Below are 19,920 nucleotides of genomic sequence, written 5' to 3'. Positions count from 1 at the left end.
ATCTATAATTTCAAATTTATTTTCATCGTTAAATAAGCTAAATCAAGAAAACTCAAATTCATCTTCTACTCATTTACATTATAATTATTCCAGTCAAATGTATTTCAAATACCCTAACATTGAAGGATTTAAAATCCATTGCGAATGTAAATAAGTAGGTATATGAATTTGATTTCTTTAAGTTATTTAAACAATAAAAATACATTTAAATTTATGAAATACATTACAATCTATGAATTTCAAATCTCTCCATCCAAAACAATTTTTTTTTGCAGACTTAGAGCCCAATCAATAACAAGAAATTCAAATACATCCACCGCAATCACATGAATCCATGGCAAAGGAGATCGAATACATGATTTTTGGTTGGATCCCTTTCTTGATGACATGATGATCATTAAAATGATGATAACACGAAAAGGAAATACCGAAAATGTAGCACCAAGGTCCTTTGTGTCAGGAAAAACAGAAGGATCACAAACTATCGTAATGGGCCTAATGGCGGTTACTGTACTCTTTAGAAGCTGCAAATGTTTGGTTTCAACAACTTTTTTCAAGTTCTGAATGTAACATACGAGCTGAAAAAAGTACACCCAAGTGCTTATATTCCATGTTATAACATTGTGCTTCAGTGATGGTGGCACCTAAAAGAAACATTAAAAATAAATAATATCAAGATTCAAGAATGACAACGTTACATACCAGCAAAAAAGAGCACCCTGAGCAACATCAATAATGGGCATTGTAACAGAGTACAGTAACTTAGAAAGCAAACCACTGATGCAGATTTGTAAGACATTCCGCAGCTTTTGTTGTTCAAATTTGTTAAATGTAATGCATCGCTTGGATAAGGTACACTCCTTTCGATTTGATGCGTACATTCCCAGTAAAAAATGCGACAGGAAATCAAATTATCAAGGTCGCCAGACAATCAGTACAGTAATCTAACAAGATCTTTTCATAAAGCTGAACCTCGAGGAATATTGTAAGCTCATTTAGCGATTGAGTTCGGCAGGCAAAGGACGATTGAACCCCCCACGGCGGTTCATATACTGCCTTGGCTGCCGCTTCGTGACCTTCCTCACCGCTCCAACATCGTTTCCGGAGACAGGCTTTCCCTTAGTAGAATCGAACCCCATAGGAATACCAAACTTCTTCATCATCTCAATCTCATCCTCATCCACCACAGCCCCATCATTGTTGTTCACAAGATCATCACTAGTAATCTTCTCTTTGTTTTTCTTTTCTTTTGCTTCGGATTTTTCACCGCGTCTATCCTTAATAGAAACAGAGTCGTCCTTGTGGCGTTTGCGGGGAGGAGAGGACGGGGAACGAGATCGGGAGCGATGGCTCCGGTGCCGATTACGTTGATGATCATCCGGAGAGCGAGCGTGACGGGATCTGGTGCGGTCAGGTGTCCGGGAACGGGAGCGTTTGCTATTGTCACGGTCATGATCTACAATATCTCTTTTCCTATCGCGGTCACGATCCCAGTCACGGTCTCTCTCTCTGTCTCTGTCTCTGTCTCGGTCTCGGTCTTTGTCTCGGTCACGGTCACGGTCACGGTCACGGGTCACGGCTGCGACGATCGCCCATGCCTAATGAATTTCAAAAGAAATCATTTGTCAGAAGCGCATTTGGCTTCAGTGAAACTGAAAGTGAAAGCAATCAATGACACTTCAAATATGGCCCAACTCGCAACTTGTCATGAAAACAAATTTCTTCAATCATTACTATGACTTGAAATACGATCTAAGTACAAAACCAACAATATTAGTCATGATGTAATTATACAAAATCTTACTAAATCTTGGTTATCTACATTAGTACACTGGATTTTACCCCTTCTTCAGTCAAAGAATAAATAGCACACATAGTACATGCTAGAGTAAATGAAGAGTTCTCAAAAGTAAATAGTTGATAACCAATGATACTTGTAACAATTCAAAATTGTTGGAAATCAAACCAGTTTCCAATCTCAGACAATTAAAACCACGATTTCTAGGGATGAAAATCATTTTGAATGTTTACTTTTGTAGTTTGTCTGATCTATTTCCAAAGTCATGTAAGTTATCGATTTATTTTACAGGCGAGTCTCCGATATATTGCAATTTTTCAATCCATAATACACAAGTAAACCATTACCTTGTCTAATTCTCACATGGTAGCAAAACCAACAAGGTTCTCGCGTCGCCCATGCCAAGAAAAAACAAACAAACAGAGAACTACAAAGAAATCAAGTTTTAGTTACTAAATCATGCTTGGCCGTCCACATTTGTACACAGGGTTTGAATCCCAAAGTATAATTTAACAAAATAATATAAATTATCAGCCAAAATCCCCCCAAATTCAAACAACAAAAAACAATACAAATTGTAGACCGAACCTGGAGATGCAGTTTGGGATCCCAAGCGAGAGCAGGCCGCGGTATCCTGGAATTGGGGCTTCGATCGGGAGCAGGGAGTAATGGGGGGTTTTATGTACCGGTGGGATTCCTCGAGAACCGACGCGGTTCAATATCTTTGATAGGTGGGTCTCAGACCCGACCGAATCGATACCGATTTCTATGAATTCGTTGCTGTTTAAATCGATTTGAATTAAATTTATTTTATATTTCCGGTAATTTTATTTTTGTACCTATTGGGACTTGACATTTGTAGTTTTGTAAACTCTATTAAATCAATTAATTATTTATGATGATATCAATTTTAGTTAATTCTCATCAAAATTATGTATTTTAATGAACAATTGTATTGTTAAGTTTGTATAATTACGTGGTTACTAGATTCATACGCAATTATAAAAAATTAACAATGATATTGACATTTTAGTTGTATGATTTTCATGAAAATGACTAAAATTGGTTGTCAAAATACAATTACGAAATTATAATTTATGAAACAAAAAATAAATACTAAAAATTCAACTTCAATACATTACTAAAATTGATATTTTGCTTTAAATTGACTGTTTAAAAATTACATTGTAGAATATCAGTAAAATTTATTTTTTCCTCTCACTATTTAATAATAAAAGAAATAGGACATTATAGAAACCACAATTTATATTTTAAAATGAACTTTCATAACTAACCCTCGAATTAAGAAAGATGGAAAACATGAGAGTATATTTTCATTTTGAGTAAGTTTCTTGTGAGACGGTCTTACGAATCTTTATCTGTGAGACGGGTCAACTCTACCGATATTCACAATAAAAAGTAATACTCTAAGCATAAAAAGTAATACTTTTTCATGGAGATCCATCTTACAAAATACGACTCGTGAGACCGTCTCACACAAGTTTTTGCATTTTATTTTTTTAGAACTTCCAACGACCTCATAAATTCTTCCTATTAATTTGTCATTTTTAATTATGTTGATTATCATCAATTTTTGTACAACTTATTAAGATTGTATTATTAAAAATATTTTAATAATTAAATGTTAGATAAGTATGAGTAGTGAAATGAACCTTGAAAAATGTGCCAAAAGAAGTCTTTTCCCACATTGAGAAATATGCCAAATAAATTCTTTCTTGTTAGATCCAAGTTTGAGCTAAGTGTTTTGGCCCCAAGGGGCACCAGAAGTTTTTGGAAACGGGGAAGACGCTGATAGGCTGGATCTCGTTGAAACAAACGCGTGCATAAACATTTTGGACACTAAAAATACTTATACTTAAGATAATATTTCATGAATATGCATAAACATAAACATTTTAACTTTTCATCATTTCATATCATACATCGTTTCATCATAAACATTTCATTTTCATCATAAGCATTTACGTTTCTTTTATTGAATTCAGATCGTTAATTGTGACTTTCGTTTCATCATAAAGTCAATGGATTCATCTACATATAACCACAGTACTGGGCGGCGGGGACATCAGCGACACTCTCACCCGTCAACTGAGCCTTGGCCTATCATCATCATATGAAAATACGATCGTTGGGCTCCCTCTGGGGTCTTCTCCCATTGACGAGCTCCCTCTGGGGTCTTCTCCCGTAAATGCCCCGAAAATTTAAAGGTATACGTAAACCACATGCATCCAATTATTAAATTCCTTTGTATTTTAATTAAATGTTTTAATTGCATGAATTAATTATGTTGTGCATATTTACATGTTTAAAATATATTTTTCTACATGGTTGCATTAAAATGTATTTTTAAAGGTTATTCGAGTTGCGATCGAGGAACGGAGACCGATGACTGAAAAATAGAAAATATTTTTATTGAATAATTGTTTCTAATTATTTAAAGTATGGGTGATGTTTTTTATTATTTTTGAAAATAAAGAGTTTTGAGGTGATTTTATACGCCGTGACGTAATTTTTATCGGTATTGGTTTTTCAACAAAAATGCGAGCGTTTTGGCAACCCTGCTAATAAATTCACATATTTTATTAAACAAAATTATTTTTAAATATTCTAATTAAGCACTAATGGACCTAAATTATCTACTTAATGGGCCTAAGTCTAATTAGTGATTAATTAACTATAATATATATTAAAACCCACCCCAAACCCCCATTGTTACATGGCCACTTTCAGATTTTTGGAACACCAAAACTCTTCAAAATACACGGCACACACAAAAGAAAAATCAAGGGAAAAACTTTGAAAATTCAAGGAAGATTCACCCAAGGTTTCTCGTCGTCGTTCTTCGCTTTGTCAACAGATATTCGTGCGTTAAAAACGCAAAAAGCACGCCATATTTATTTCTTTCAAACATCTATCATACCATAATATTTATTTGAATATGTTTTGAAAGAAAAACAAGGCACACACTTTAATATTTTCGTATATGCATATTGTATGGTTTTAAAAACATGTATGTTGATCCAAAATTCATGAAATTCATGTATCTAAGGTGCTGCCATGATTAGGAAGTGTTAGGGTCAAGTTTTACACAAGTTTATGGGTCTTAGAACACATGAAAACGCTGCAAACGAAAGAAACAAACTGGACAACCGAGGGCAGCAAGGTAAGAACATGAGTTTGGAGTTGCCTTTGTGTGCATGTGGGATTCATGGGGCTCGATTGTTTTGCATGGGGCCTTGGGGGCTTGGCCAAGGCTGGCTGGGGCTCGAGGAGGGTCAGGGGCAAGGGCCTGGTAGAGTACTAGGGGATAGGGCTCGCGCTAAGAAGGCTGGAAGAGTCCCTGCGTGAAGGGACTCTTCACGTGCAGGTTTCAGGAGGGGGCCGAGAGTTCCAGGGGCTATGGCTCGGTTTGGGGCTGGGATAGGTGGTCCATCAGGGCCCTAGGTTGATGGACAGGGGTTGGGCCAGGGGCTGGAGTTGCTAGGCTGGCCGCTGGTTCGAGTTGGTGTGAAGAAGCACAAGCGTGCAGCTTGTGTCTTCTGATTCAGGTGGCTCGTGCGCAGGGTCCAGGGCCTGGGTTGGTCTGAGCGTGGTCTGGACGTGGTCCAGGGAAGTTTAGGGTCATGATGGGTCAAGTGGTTAAGGGCTAGAGGTTTCCTAGTTGACTAGGAAACCTAATACACATAGGACACTAACACATGCACACAAGCAAGCATTCGGGTCCAGAGTGAGGGGCTATAACTTGGTTCTAATGGCTGGTTAATGGGCTGGGCTTGGTCAGTAGGGTCCCTAGGTTGGTTGGCTAGGGTTTGGCTTGAGGTGGCTCGAGCATGGCTCGAGTAAATTTGGAGATGGCTCGGGTTGATCGGTTAAGGGTCAAAAACGAAAATAATAAAGCTAAAATTGAATCCATGGGTCCACGGATGTGGCTCATGACTTGGAAGGGTAGAATAAATAATAAAAAATGTTATGTTTAAAGTTTGGGATCAAAATAACGAGTTTTGGATTTATCCGGGATTCAATCGACGCACGAAATGCTAATTAAAGAATTAATTGAAAAGCCTAGTTTAAGCTTAATAAAATTATGAAAAATTATATTTAAACTCAAATAATTATTAAAAGTCTAAGTTTTTAATTTGGGAATTTTATATTAAATTTTGGTTTAATTCGGGATTAAAACGCATCAATACGTTACATTTAAAGATTAATTTAAAAGACCTCGATTTAAGCTAAATAAAAATACGAGAAAATTAATGTAAGCTTAAATAATTATTTGGGACATATTAGAGTTAATGAAATTAAGAAAAAGTCAAAAACGTGGAATTTTACGTCCAGGGGTAAAACAGTCATTTTACACCTTGAAATTAGTAAACGTTGATAACCCGTGATGTCCCGGGTCATGGATAATGCCCGGGATGTCCTGAGCCATGGAGCTGGGCCATGGATAGTGCCCGGATCAAGAGAATGGATTATTCCCGGGTCAATAAGATGATAATCTGAGTAGAAATCTGGATCTCAAGCTGCCCGGGACATTGGGAGTATGACTTGACAGGGAGAATGTGTAAAGAGGCCAGTCGAAAGGCCAGGCCATTGAAACACCCGGGACTTAACCTACCCGGGATATTGGATGCCCGAGCTCTCATGTAAATTCCCGAGAGACATTCTACCTGGGCTGCTTCGATATGAGTGTCGCATTTAATTAGGCAGACAAAATAGGGTATGTGCGGCGGACCTATCTCTGACACCAATACAAGTGGTTGACAAAATCAGGTAGGCTGGATGTGACTAGTATGAGATTTGACATGTCAGAATAATAGGGTATAATCAGCCGCCCTACTTTAATTAATGATGAACACAAAGAACGAGGTTGTCATTATATTCTCTATTATAAATACTAGGTTCTTTCCTTGCATTTACTATCTATTCAGATATTGAATATACTCATTTTTTGTGCATTTACTACTCACCTTCCACACCAATCTCACAATCATCATCTGGTTACATTGGTTTATAGCTTGGGTCCTCCACTGACTTAAGCATCGGAGTGGTCACGCCGGACACCCCTCCGACACCCATTCACGTAGTTTTTGTCTGCAGATCTCCTCGGCTGCCTAAGGAAGAAGGTTTATGTTCCGAACATTTTGCTCTTATTTCCCTCATCATATTGATAGCAGATCCGGTGGAGTGCCCGACCTCGGCTCATCCATTTCACCAGGATTGCATCATTGATGCCATCTGTGGAAAATCTGAGTTATAAGGCGTTGATACGACTCCTATTAGGAGGGCGAACCAAGACACTTCTCGGATCCAGGAAGAGAATAACACCCGTCTTTCTGGTGCATGTGGCCCGCCAACTAATGATCCCCAACCTACCATCAATTTAACACCTGAGGAATTAACCAAGATTTTAGCTGATGCTGTTAAGGCGGCCATGGCGAAGAAAACCTCTACTCATCATTCCACCCATCCCGAGCAGGAGCATGAGCAGCCGCAGGAGGAAGAGAGCAAGGAGGAAGCAAGGGAGTCAAGTGCTGGTTCCAAATCTCCTACTGTGGCAGAAGAGTTATAGGATTTGAGGAGGAAGGTGAAAATGTTAGAGGGACAGGTCGGCTCTAGGAGCAGCGCACAAGTTGTTGTTAAAGGATGCCCATTCTCTGATGCCATTGTCCGGGAACCACTTCTCGGGTATTTCAAATCGGCCAGGGTCAAGGATTATGATGGAAGTTCTGACCTCGAAGAGCATCTTGCTCGATTCGAAAACATGGCCTTGCTACATTGTTACGGGGATCAAATCAAGTGTAAAGTATTTCTGACCATCCCGGTCGACTCGGCCCAAAGATGGTTCGAAGAGTTAGCACCTCAAAGCACTCAATCATTCGAAGACTTCCAGAAAGTATTCTTGAATCAATTCAGTAGTAACAAGAAATACAAGAAGACTGCTTTCAGCATGTTTGAGGTGAAGCAAGGCCAAGATGAAACTTTAAGAGCGTATATCAAGAGATTTAATCGAGTAGCTTTGGATGTCCCCGCATGTGCCCCTGAGACAAAAACTACTGCTTTTTTGCAAGGGTTGTGGGAGGGAGATTTCTTTCGATCTCTGACCAAAAAATTTCCCGGGGACTTTGAAGATCTCTTATCTCGGGCAGAGAAATACATCAATATGGAAGAAGCCTATAACCAAAAAAGAGAGGCCTTTAAAAGATCCAGGGGAGACCGGGTTGTCAGGCCCGAGGAGAGAGTTCACAAGAAAGGTGGTTCAGGGCAGTTCTCTCATGTCCCATTGAGAATTGCCCAGGGATTGAGAAATCAATAATGTAGCTCGGATATGGCCCCTTGTCCAAGTTCAATGGCGCCACTGCCAAGACCAGAGAAGAAAGGGTTTTGCACCCTTCACAAAGAATGTTCCCATGACACTAATGAGTGTCGAACTTTGAAAAAAGAGTCCCATCGGCGTTCTGCGCCAACACCTCGTACATATAGTGAGCCGAGGCAATCACCCTGGTTAACGTGGCGCCCCGGGCCTAACAACTCGGGAAGATCGGGAGATGTCCCGAGTGGGAGCAGGAGAGAGGAAGGAGGTTCCGGGGAGCAGCGAAATAAACAACCAGAGAAAAAAGACTCTTCTCCGATTCGGGGAGTAATAAAAATGATTTCTGGAGCATCCACTGATGGTGACTCTAACCATGCGAGGAAATCCAGGAGTAGGAGGGATTGCCTGGAAGTGGAGGGGATGAGGAGGAATGAGGCGGTAATCAGCTTTGGCCCGAAGGATTTGAAGTGAGTAAATCTTCCCCATAATGATGCCCTAGTCATCCAAACCCGGGTGGCCAACTATGATGTCATGAGGGTCTTTATTGACTCGGGCAGTTATGTGAATGTAATCTTTAAAGAGGCCCTCATACAGATGGACTTGCAGGGTTATCATTTAGAAGCTGTGGAGACTGCGCTCTTTGGCTTTGTTGGCCATGTGGTTTATCCGGAAGGAGATATTATCTTGCCACTAACTTTGAGCTCCCAAGATCTTAAAAAGACAGTGATGACCTCTTTCACTGTGGTAGACTCCCCATCATCGTATAACATCATTTTGTGGAGGCCGGATATGAATGGGTTGAGGGTCGTGGCATCCACCTACCACCAAAAGATCAAGTTTCGGGTGGGAGCTCGGGTAGGAGAAGTTCGGGGAGATCAGCCTTCTTCTCGGAAATACTATGTGGAAGCAGTTCGGGTTGATCAAAGTAAAACCAAGAGGGAGGGAGAAAAGGCAAGAGTTGATGAAGTAGGAGGGGGAGTAGTGGAGAAGGGGGAAGTGCATTTTGTGGCGGATGAAGAACAAGAAATGGTGGAAGTTGAGCCAGGGAAACATATCCGGGTGGCCTGAGTCCTTGAGGTTTCCACCCGTGTAAGTCTCTTAAACTGTTTAAAAGCTAACATCTAACATCAATGTTTTCACTTGTTCTCAACAGGAACTAGTCGGGATCTCCCCCCTCGTGGCTGAACATAAATTGAATATTATCCCGGGATCCCAGTCTGTGAAGCAGAGGAAAAGGCATTTTGGTCCTGATAAGGACAAAGTCATTGATGAACAGGTTGAAGAGTTGTTGCGGGCCGGCCACGTGCGGGAGGTACAATTCCCCACTTGGCTCGAATGTGGTCCTTGTTTCTAAAGCTACCAGGAAATTGAGAATGTGCGTAGATTTCCAGGATTTGAACAAAGCTTGTCCCAAAGATTGTTATCCACTTCCTCGGATTGATCAATTAGTGGATTCAAAGTCCGGGTTTGAATTATTGAGCTTTATGGATGCTTATCAAGGGTACCATGAAATCCCCTTGGCCCGAGAAGATCAAGTTAAAGCCAGCTTTATCACCTCTGGGGGCACTTTTTGCTATATGGTTATGCCCTTTGGACTAAAGAATGCTGGGGCCACATACCAACGTCTGATGAATCAGGTCTTTCCGAAGCAGATAGGCAGGAATGTGGAAATTTATGTAGATGATATTTTGGTTAAGACCCGGGAAGTTTCTTGCTCTGTTGCTGATCTGATCGAGACCTTTGCCACCTTGAAACAATATGGATTGAAGCTCAACCCGGCCAAATGTGTGTTCAGGGTCAAAAGTGGAAAGTTCTTGGGTTTCCTTGTAACAGATAGGGGAATTAAAGTAAATCCCGAGAAGATTAAAGCAATAATCGACATGCCTTCTCCTCAATCTGTCCGGGAAGTGCAGAAGTTAACAGGGAAAATCGATGCCCTGTCTCGATTCATTTCCCGGTCTGCCCATAGGAGCTACCCATTCTTTCGAGGCCTGAGGAAGGCACATCAATTTGGATGGGATGAGAAGTGAGAACGAGCTTTTCAAGATTTGAAGAAGCATTTATCCGAACTACCCATCTTTGTCAAGCCTAAGCCCGGGGAAAAGCTGTGGGTTTATTTGTCCAACACGGAATATGCTGTCAGCTCTGTACTTATCCGAGAGGAGGGGACCGACCAGAAACCAGTGTATTATGTCAATCATGCCCTCAGAGGAGCCGAGTTGAATTACAGTGAATTAGAAAAAATAGCCATGGCCCTGGTAGTGACTGCTCGGAAGTTGAGACCCTATTTTCTCTCAAATCCTATTGTGGTTCTCACTAACTTCCCGCTTGGGAGGATCATGACACATGCTGAAGTATCGGGCAGAATGGTTAAGTGGACAATAGAGCTCGGGGAGTATGACATTGAATACAAACCTCGAGTTGCTATAAAAGCCCAGGCACTAACAGACTTCTTGATAGAGATGATTCAACCAAGAGAATAGGAAATATGGAGAATTTTTGTTGATGGTGCGTCGAATTTGTCAGGGTGTGGAGTCGGAGTGATTTTGGTTGCTCCATCTGGAGAGAAGATTAAATTGGCCCTGAGAATCGACTGTCGGGTCACCAATAATGAAGCTGAGTATGAAGCCGTTCTGGCAGGATTGCAAGCTGCCCGAGAAATCGGCGCTTCCCGGGTCATTATTTACTCTGATTCTCAACTAGTCGCCCAACAAATAAAAGGAACATACGAGGCCAAGAATGAAAAAATGCTCAAATATCTGGGGCTCATCACGGCCCGGGCAGCATCTCTAACCGACTAGAGCATCGAACAAATTCGTAGGGAAAAAAATGGAGAGGCTGATACCTTAGCCAAACTAGCCGCCTCTATGTCAGACATAAGCACCCGAGAAGTCCTGTGTTTTACCTGGTTAGTGCTCTCTGTTGATGAAAAAGTGCCGGTTACTCGGGAAAATTCATGGATGACTCCTCTAATCGAATATATAGTCTATGCTAAGCTTCCGAAAGATCGAGCTCAAGCTCTAAAAATCAAAAATCAAGCACCCAGGTTTGTCCTTTTAAATGATGTTTTGTATAGACGATCATATCAGGGCCCTTTGCTCAAGTGTTTATCAGAAAAAGAGGTAGACTATGTCCTTCGGGAAATTCACGAGGGGTGCTGTGGCGAACATCTCGGTGGGATTGCCCTGGCTCGGAAAACAATACTAGCCGGATTCTGGTGGCCTCGGATGAATCAAGATGCTGCTCAACTAGTTCAAACCTGTAAAGGCTGTCAGTATCATTCCACATTTCAACATAACCCAACTAAGAGTATGCAACCAATCTCAGCATCATGTCCTTTTGATCAATGGGGCATGGATATCATAGGCCCGTTTCCCATAGCCCGGGCACAGAAAAATTCCTTCTTGTGGCTGTAGATTATTTCTCTAAATGGGTAGAGGCTGAAACCTTGGCCAAAATTACCGAGGAAGAGGTGATGAAATTTCTCTGGAAAAATATTGTTTGCAGATTTGGCATCCCGAGAAGATTAATTTCAGACAATGGGAGACAATTCCAAGGGAAGAAAATCACATCTTGGTGTCAAGAAATGAAGATCACTCAATCTTTCACCTCAATGGCCTACCCCCAAGCCAATGGCCAAACTGACGTAACTAACAGGATCATTGTACAAGCACTAAAAGCCCGACTTCATGGGTAAGGTAAATATTGGGTAGAAGAATTGCCAAGTATATTGTGGGCATATCGGACCACACCTTGAATAGCTACCCGAGAGACTCCTTACAGTTTAGTATACGGTTCAGAAGTAGTCTTACCTGTGGAGATCGGACAATCTTCTACTTGGATAGAATCTTATCCGAGTAACAATGATCAGACCCGGGAAATTTAGCTTGATTTAGTCGAAGAAAAGAGAGATCGGGCAGCCATTCGAATGGAAGCCTATCGAAGCCGAGTAATGAAATCCTACAATAAACACGTTCGAGCACGGGATTTGCAAGTCGAAGATCTAGTTATGAAAAAGGTTAAGCCAGTAGGAGATGTGGGGAAATTAGAAGCACGATGGGAAGGACCTTTCAAAGTAATTCAGCGAGTCAGCTCGGGTGTAGCTTACTACCTAGAAGATCCTCAGGGGCACACCCTTAAGAGACCGTGGAACGCATTTCATTTAGAAATATTATGTTTAAAAGTCTCTATATCTGTTACTTGCATCAAATAAAGAAAATATTCAAGGAAATGTCTACTAAGTCCAATGACCCAAACCTTGGCCGAGGACCCGCACCCCGGTCGACTACTAAGTCCAAGGACCAGTACCTTGGCCCGGGGACCTGCACCCCGGTCACCTACTAAGTCCAAGGACCCGTACCTTGGCACGTGGGACCCACACCCCGATCACTTACCAAGTCCAGGGACCCGTACCCTGGCCTGGGGATCCGCACCCAGGTCATCTGCTAAGTCCAAGGATCCGTACCTTGGCTCGGAGACCCGCACCCCGGACATCAACTAAGCTCGGGGACCCGTACCCCGGTGATTTACTAAGCCCAGGGACCCGTATCCTAGCCTGAGGACTCGCACCCCGAGCCTACCATGCCCATGAATCTGAATACATGTTTAAGGTCTTTTTTTTTTCTCCTAGAAGTGTTTGAAGATTACTCATTTAATCAAATACAAGAGAAGTAAAGGAAATATATTTAATTCAAAAGGAGAAAGTTACAAGGAGCCCGGAAGACCGGAAATATGTGGTTATACCATAGGAAATATTTCCTATGGTATCAGAGCCAGGGGGTATGTGGTTATAGAAATTAAATCTGTAAGAAAAAATTTTTAAGTCTAAAAATTTAGGTTCTCTTGAGTGTTTTTGCCTAAGTAAATCTGGGTAGTAAGTTCTTTAAGGCCGTAACTGTAAGGCCCGAGATGTTATCAATTTTATGAGACCCCGAAAAGAAAATATTATTGATGGCAATTTTGTAATTAAGTAGAAAAATACTTGATTTAAATTTGATGGCAATTTCGTAATTATTGAGGGCTGAATTGCAAATAGTGAAGAATTCAGGGGCTAAAGTGAAATATTGGATTGAGTGGGACACTTGTCACCACCATTCACTTTGATATATATAAATGTCCAATTTCCTTCATTTCTTCAGCCAAGAAACCGAGAGTTGTCCCTGGAAATCCTTGAAGTTTTCTTACACGTTAGAAAATTGATTTTGCCACATTCGGTTATCAGAATTTGAATCCGGACACAGTTCTGTACTCCTCTCGCTACGAGCTACAACTGGACGTAAGTTTTATTGAGTTCTGCTATCATTTGAAAATATGATGTTGTAGGAATTTGATATGATTCATATATGGTGTTTTGGATATGTTAAACATCGTAGAATCGAAGTCAGATCGAAAAACATATTGATTATGGAATTGTTATGAATTTCTGATTATATGGACTGAAAACTGGACAGATTTAGATTATTGATTGATTACAGATTGTATCGGATATGGGTTATGATTTGTAATTGATATTTGTTGATATGGTATTTACGGGGATATTGAGATTGTGCCGTTATGCCGATGATTTGAATTAAATTCAGATTAATCAGATTCAATATTGAATTGAGAATGGAAGGTTGATATTATTATTCTTGATATGTCATTTCAGATTTACAGAGACAGTCTTGAGTTCAGAACTTCTGTTTCTTCAGACCGAGATTACGAACGAAAGATATAAGTCAATGTGGCATTGGGAGATCGACTCAAGTAGGATATACTTGGATTTCCCGAAATCACATACTTATTGTTATTATATGCATTGATTTGATTATTATATGATGTTCTATTGATTTATAGGAAACATGTAATAGATGAGTATTAGACGAGTGATCTTGTGACAGAAGTGCTTGATAGTGGTGGGATTGCCACGGGCACATTGCACGATGTCACAAGATAGTGTGTTGGCGATTGTGCCACAGTCTGTGACGGATAGGTCAAGACACTGGATGTTTGGTTATATCGACGTGGATAGAATCGGAGTTCTTCTATTACTGTTGGTCGATATAGGAATGCCAACGTCTAGAAACCGGGATCCCTAGACTAGGATTGAGTCTAGTCTGAGTCGTGGAGTCACGAGCATTGTCAACAGTTTTATATTGATTATGTTTCAGATTTTGATACATATTGTTGTTATCTGTCCATGCTTTTATGTTTATCATATGATTGCATGTTCGTTGATTTATACTGAGATTATATTCTCACCGGAATTATCCGGCTGTTGTCGTGTTTGTATGTGTGCATGACAATAGGTGGGACATGATCAGGGTCGAGGAGATGACGAGAGATCATGAATAGAGTGGAGACCACAGACTTTGACGTTGCTGTAGATAGGGTTTGGACACGTGATAGCTAGTTGTTGAACCTGAGTTTTGAATGATTGTATATAGTACCAAACTTGTGCTTGAATACTGATATCTATATAAGAATGATTTCCATTACGTTCCGCGTTTAAAAAAAAAATTTAGACCCTGTTTATTATAATTGATTAAATTGTCCCAATGACGATTATGAACTTGATTAGCGTCCGGGTCCCCACAACAGGTGGTATCAGAGTGATAGATCCTTTAGACCGAGATAGGAGCTAGTGAGCGGGGTAGAATGAGTTTTCTTTCCTTGCTTTTGATTGCTAGCATGACTTAATTCTTTATAATGCATGTTTATCTGTTTATCTGATTTGATTTGAAAACATGTGTTATTGAGAATAAATCAGGGCTGATTCTGGATCAGCAGTAAGATGATCGGAGGAGGACTGAAACAGAATTATTGTATTTGGGTTACTAATCCATTTGATTATCAGATATGCCTCTGAGAAGAGTACCAGAACAGAGTAATACTTCGAACCCTCCAATGGACGTTACAGCCACTCCAATGGAGACATTGTTGAAAAGATTTCAGTCATTTCATCCACCAACTCTGAAAGGTACCGAGACTTCAGTGGACTGCGAGAGTTGGTTGGACGATATTGAGATGCTGTTTGAGTCCTTGGACTAAACCTATGAGCGGAGGGTGAAATTAATTGGACACCAGTTGCACGATATTGCAAAGAACTGGTGGATCACCACTAAGCGGGCATTAGAACATCGAGGTACGACTATTACCTGGAATGTGTTTAGAACTGAATTTTATCAGAGGTTCTTTCCAGTGTCGTACAGGAAGGACAAGGGAGCCGAATTTGCTAATTTGAGACAGGGCCAGCTAAACATTGAGGAATATGTGGCCAAGTTCTCGACCTTGATGCGGTTTGCTCCACATATGGCTGAAAATGATGAGGCCGTTGCGGATCAGTTCATAAATGGCCTAAATCCTGAAATCTTTACCTTGGTGAATACCGGGAGGCCAAACAATTTTACGGATGCCTTGAATCGAGCCAAGGGAGCAGAAGCTGGTCTGATGAGACAGAGAGGAGCTTCGTTTGTTCCACCAGCACCCAGATCAGAACAACCACCTCCACGATTCGAGAGTGGCGGTGGTAGTGGAAAGAAGGACTTCTTGAAGACTAGAGGGAAGCAGTTCAAGAAGTCAGGAAGCAGTTCTTTTAGCTCTGGGAGTCCTCGACAGAGCCAGAGCTATACTGGACCTTATTGCAGCACCTGTGGAGGAAAGCATTCCACAAAGCAGTGCCGATGAGTGTTTGGCAGCTGTCGTACTTGTCGACAGCAGGGACATTTTGCCCGAGTATGTCCCCTAGAGAGGTGCACAGGGATCCCAGGCAGCAGAGTCATTTGGATCAGTGGCTCAGACCGGGAGGCGACCATCTGCTGTCCATTCTTTCCAGCCAGCACCTACCCAGTCACAGTAGAGGCCAAGAGGAAGCCAGACAGTGAGACAGCCTCCGAAACAGCAGGCCAGAGTTTTTGCTTTGACTGAGGAGCAGGCACAGGATGCACCTGATGAGGTCGTTGCAGGTAACTGTTCTATTTCTGGTTACCCTGCTTATGTATTGATTGATACTGGTGCATCACATACATTTATTTCTGAGAGATTTGCATTGATGCATGCATTACCTGTTGAGTCCCTATCTACTGTAGGGGCCTTTTCCCTCACAGGCTTTCCATAGGCGTCGTACGGGTTACTCATAGGATCTCTCCCTCCCTACCAAGGGGTTTCTTTCGCCTCCCCAAGACTCGATCCCATGACCTAATAGCCAAGCCTGGTGAACAGTAAAGTCGTGTTTTTGGTGTTTTAAGGTATAAAATAGGTGGAGACTTCACTTTTCTCTCATTTCTTTCTCATTCTCTCGGTTTCTTCAGAGCAAGGAAGCTAGGGTTCCTTTTCCTTTCATTTCCTTCCTTTGATTCAAGCATTTTGTTGGATTATTGAAGTGAGATCAAGATAGTTTTGGATTCAAGGAAGCTAAGGTAAGCTTTTGGTCTAGTTTATTCTTAGTTTTTGGTGTTGGAGATGATATGGGTTTGTTGATGGTGTTGGTTTATGGATTAATTGATATGGGTTTTTGATTATTGAGATATTGATGGTATTATATATGGTTTATTGTTGTAGGAATTCAACCAAGGGTTTAGATTGAAGGTGTTCTTGTTGGTAGTAAGTGGAATTCATTTCCTTGTGCTCACATGATAATATATGTATTGTGTTACAATGTTTTAACATGTTATTCCCTTCCATTTGATTCATATTATGTATAGATATACCTTGTTGTATATTAGAGGCAATTGAATGTCTCAATTGTGAAAAAGGGAATACAAGAGATAGAGTATGCAAAGTGTTTGTTAAATGTTTTATGGATTGATAGATACATAGTCAGAGATTGCATGCAATTAGTTGATCAACGATCATAGGCTTATATCCCTCAGAGTTGTCGATTTATATCGATGGGATATAGGTACAGAGATAGAGATACTATATAGATATCAATCCAACCAGAGTAAAGAGAAATACCATCGTTATTGTTATTATTGCTATGATATTCAATGTTTCAGAATATTCATGTTTCAGAGTTGATGGTATTTAATGTTTTCAAAGCCATGTTTTACAGAGTATGCTATGTATCCATTGTTATGTAAGAGTTCCAATTGCTAAGTTTTATACTCATTTCAGTTATTTCATGTGATGCAGATAAGAGCGATGGACCAGGACGTTGATTGGAGCCGGGTTCATATGCATATCATAGATGGAAGGAAGAAGATATTTTGATAGCTCTTTGGACATGATCATACAAATGATATTTTGTATTTTGGTTTCATCATTTGATTGATCATGTATATACTTTTGTTTGTAAAAAGTGAATTTATGTGGTTGTCAAGAAAATTTTTAAATCCTTCCTCCCTTCAAAGAAATGTTTATTTAAATTCCGCTGTTATTTTACTAAAACGGGTCGAGGTGTTACAGTTCTCGAGCCAGAATTCCTTTGATATCCGTATTATCTATGACTCGATTATTGCAGAAAGGAGCGGAAGGATTCCTTGTATATTCAGTTGATTTACTGAAGTCGAGTCCATCATTGGCGGACTTGCCAGTGGTGTGTGAGTTTGCTGATGTCTTCCCAGACGAGATTCCTGGATTGCCTCCGATTCGAGAGATAGACTTCAGCATTGAATTGATGCCAGGTACAGTTCCGATTTCTAGAGCTCCGTACAGAATGACACCGATTGAACTGAAAGAGTTGAAGGATCAGTTAAAGGATTTATTGGCCAAGGGATACATCCGACCGAGTGTATCTCCTTGGGGTGCTCCCGTGTTGTTTGTGAGGAAGAAAGACGGTTCAATGAGACTCTGCATTGATTACCGGCAACTGAACAAAGCAACGGTAAAGAATAAATATCCATTGCCCCGTATAGATGATTTGTTTGACCAGTTGCAGGGTTCTTCTATTTATTCCAATATCGATCTGAGATCTGGATATCATCAGCTGAGAGTCAGGGATTCTGATATCTCGGAGACAGCGTTCAGGACCAGGTATGGACACTATGAGTTTATTGTCATGCCGTTTGGTTTGACCAACGCTTCAGCTGTGTTTATGGGTCTGATGAACTGTGTATTTCAGAAGTATCTCGATGATTTCGTGATCATTTTTATTGATGATATATTGATTTATTCGAAGAATATGATTGAGCATGCAGAGCATTTAAGAACTGTGTTGCGAATTTTGAGGGCTGAGAAGTTATATGCTAAACTGTCGAAATGCGAGTTCTGGTTGAGACAGGTTATATTTCTGGGGCATATTATATCCGGAGACGGTATATCAGTGGATCCCAGTAAGATTGAAGCCGTGATTTCTTGGCCGAGACCGACATCAGTGCCCGAGATACGCAGCTTTATGGGTTTAGCAGGATATTATCGACGATTCATTAAAGATTTCTCCTGTATTGCTAAACCTATTACACAGTTGACTCAGAAGAATGCTCCATTTGTTTGGTCTGAGGAGTGTGAGTCCAACTTTGTAGAGCTGAAGAAAAGACTGACCAGTGCTCCGGTGTTGACTATCCCGTCAGGTACTGGTGATTTTGTTGTTTATTGTGATGCATCTCACCGAGGATTGTGTTGTGTTCTGATGCAGCGAGGGCATGTGATTGCTTATGCCTCAAGACAGCTGAAACCCCATGAATCTCGTTATCCAATTCATGATCTTGAATTGGCAGCCATCGTCTTTGCGTTAAAGATATGGCGACACTACCTGTACGGTGAGAAATTTGAAATCTATTCTGATCACAAAAGACTGAAGTATCTGTTTTCACAATCAAAACTGAATATGAGACAGCGAAGATGGCTGGATTTACTGAAAGACTTTGATTGTGAAATCAAATACTATCCGAGGAAGTCCAATGCAGCAGCTGATGCATTGAGTCGAAAGGTATGTGCTTTATCCTTATTGACAATAGGTGTTTCAAATTTGATTGAAGACTGTTGTTTGTCTGGATTGGTATTTGAGACAGATTGTAGACCGTTGAGATTATATGCTATTCAAGCTGAACTAGAGCTGATTTTGAAGATTAAAGCGGCTCAGAAAGTTGATCAGAAAGTTCAGAAATCGATTGAGATGGTCAGATCAGGTCATCAATCAGAGTTTCAGGTACGTGAGGATGTATTGTATGTGAATAATCGTCTTGTTGTGCCGAATGTTTCAGAGTTGAAACAACAGATATTGACAGAAGCGCACAGTAGTCGATTTAGTATTCATCCTGGTGGCAGAAAGATGTATAATGATTTGAAAGGACAGTTTTGGTGGAAACAAATGAAGACTGACATTGCAGAATTTGTTTCCAGATGTCTGAATTGCCAACAGGTGAAGGCTGAAAGAAAGAAACCAGGAGGATTGTTATAGAGTTTGTCGATTCCTGAATGGAAATGGGATCCACATTTCCATGGATTTTGTGACACAGTTACCGAGGTCCTCCCGAGGTTGTGATGCGGTTTGGGTTGTGATTGATCGATTGACCAAATCTGCATGTTTTATTCCATACAAAATGACGTACCGATATGACCAAATGGCTGATATTTACGTCAAAGAAGTTGTTAGATTGCACGGAGTGCCGAAGTCGATTGTTTCAGACCGTGATCCTCGGTTTACTTCGCACTTATGGCAGAGTTTGCAGCAGGCTCTCGGTACAAAGTTACATCTGAGTACCGCATATCATCCCCAGACTGACGGACAGTCAGAACGGACAATTCTGACATTGGAAGATATGCTGAGAGCTGTAGTGCTTGACTTTAGCACTAATTGGCAAGATGCATTGCCTCTTTGCGAGTTTTCGTACAACAATAGCTACCAAACGAGTATTGAGATGGCACCATTTGA

At 40.8% G+C, this 19,920-nt stretch overlaps 2 protein-coding genes across 2 annotated transcripts; one reads left to right on the top strand and one right to left on the bottom strand.

Annotated features, from left to right (window-relative positions):
- Nucleotides 1-579: 579 nt before the first annotated feature.
- LOC142544398 (uncharacterized) lies at nucleotides 580-2,476 on the bottom strand (the record flags this gene model as incomplete). The annotated part of the gene is made up of 2 exons (XM_075651452.1): nucleotides 580-1,598; nucleotides 2,387-2,476. Coding segments are annotated over 2 exons (693 nt in total), but the record flags the coding sequence as incomplete, so codon positions are not given.
- A 4,933-nt stretch (nucleotides 2,477-7,409) lies between these two features.
- LOC142544397 (uncharacterized) lies at nucleotides 7,410-8,132 on the top strand. The gene has a single exon (XM_075651451.1). The coding sequence runs from the start codon at nucleotides 7,410-7,412 to the stop codon at nucleotides 8,130-8,132; it is 723 nt and encodes a 240-aa protein (XP_075507566.1).
- The last annotated feature ends 11,788 nt before the right edge of the window (nucleotides 8,133-19,920 follow it).

This window comes from Primulina tabacum, chromosome 5 (genome assembly GCF_025594145.1).
Source record: "Primulina tabacum isolate GXHZ01 chromosome 5, ASM2559414v2, whole genome shotgun sequence".
Taxonomy (NCBI): Eukaryota; Viridiplantae; Streptophyta; class Magnoliopsida; order Lamiales; family Gesneriaceae; genus Primulina; species Primulina tabacum.
The sequence above is the reverse complement of the archived record's forward strand: the minus strand, read 5'-3'. Positions and strand labels throughout refer to the sequence as shown.

Coding starts and splice junctions, on each gene's coding strand:
- LOC142544397 (XM_075651451.1), top strand. CDS start 7,410: ATGTTAGAGGGACAGGTCGGCTCTAGGAGCAGCGCACAAGTTGTTGTT.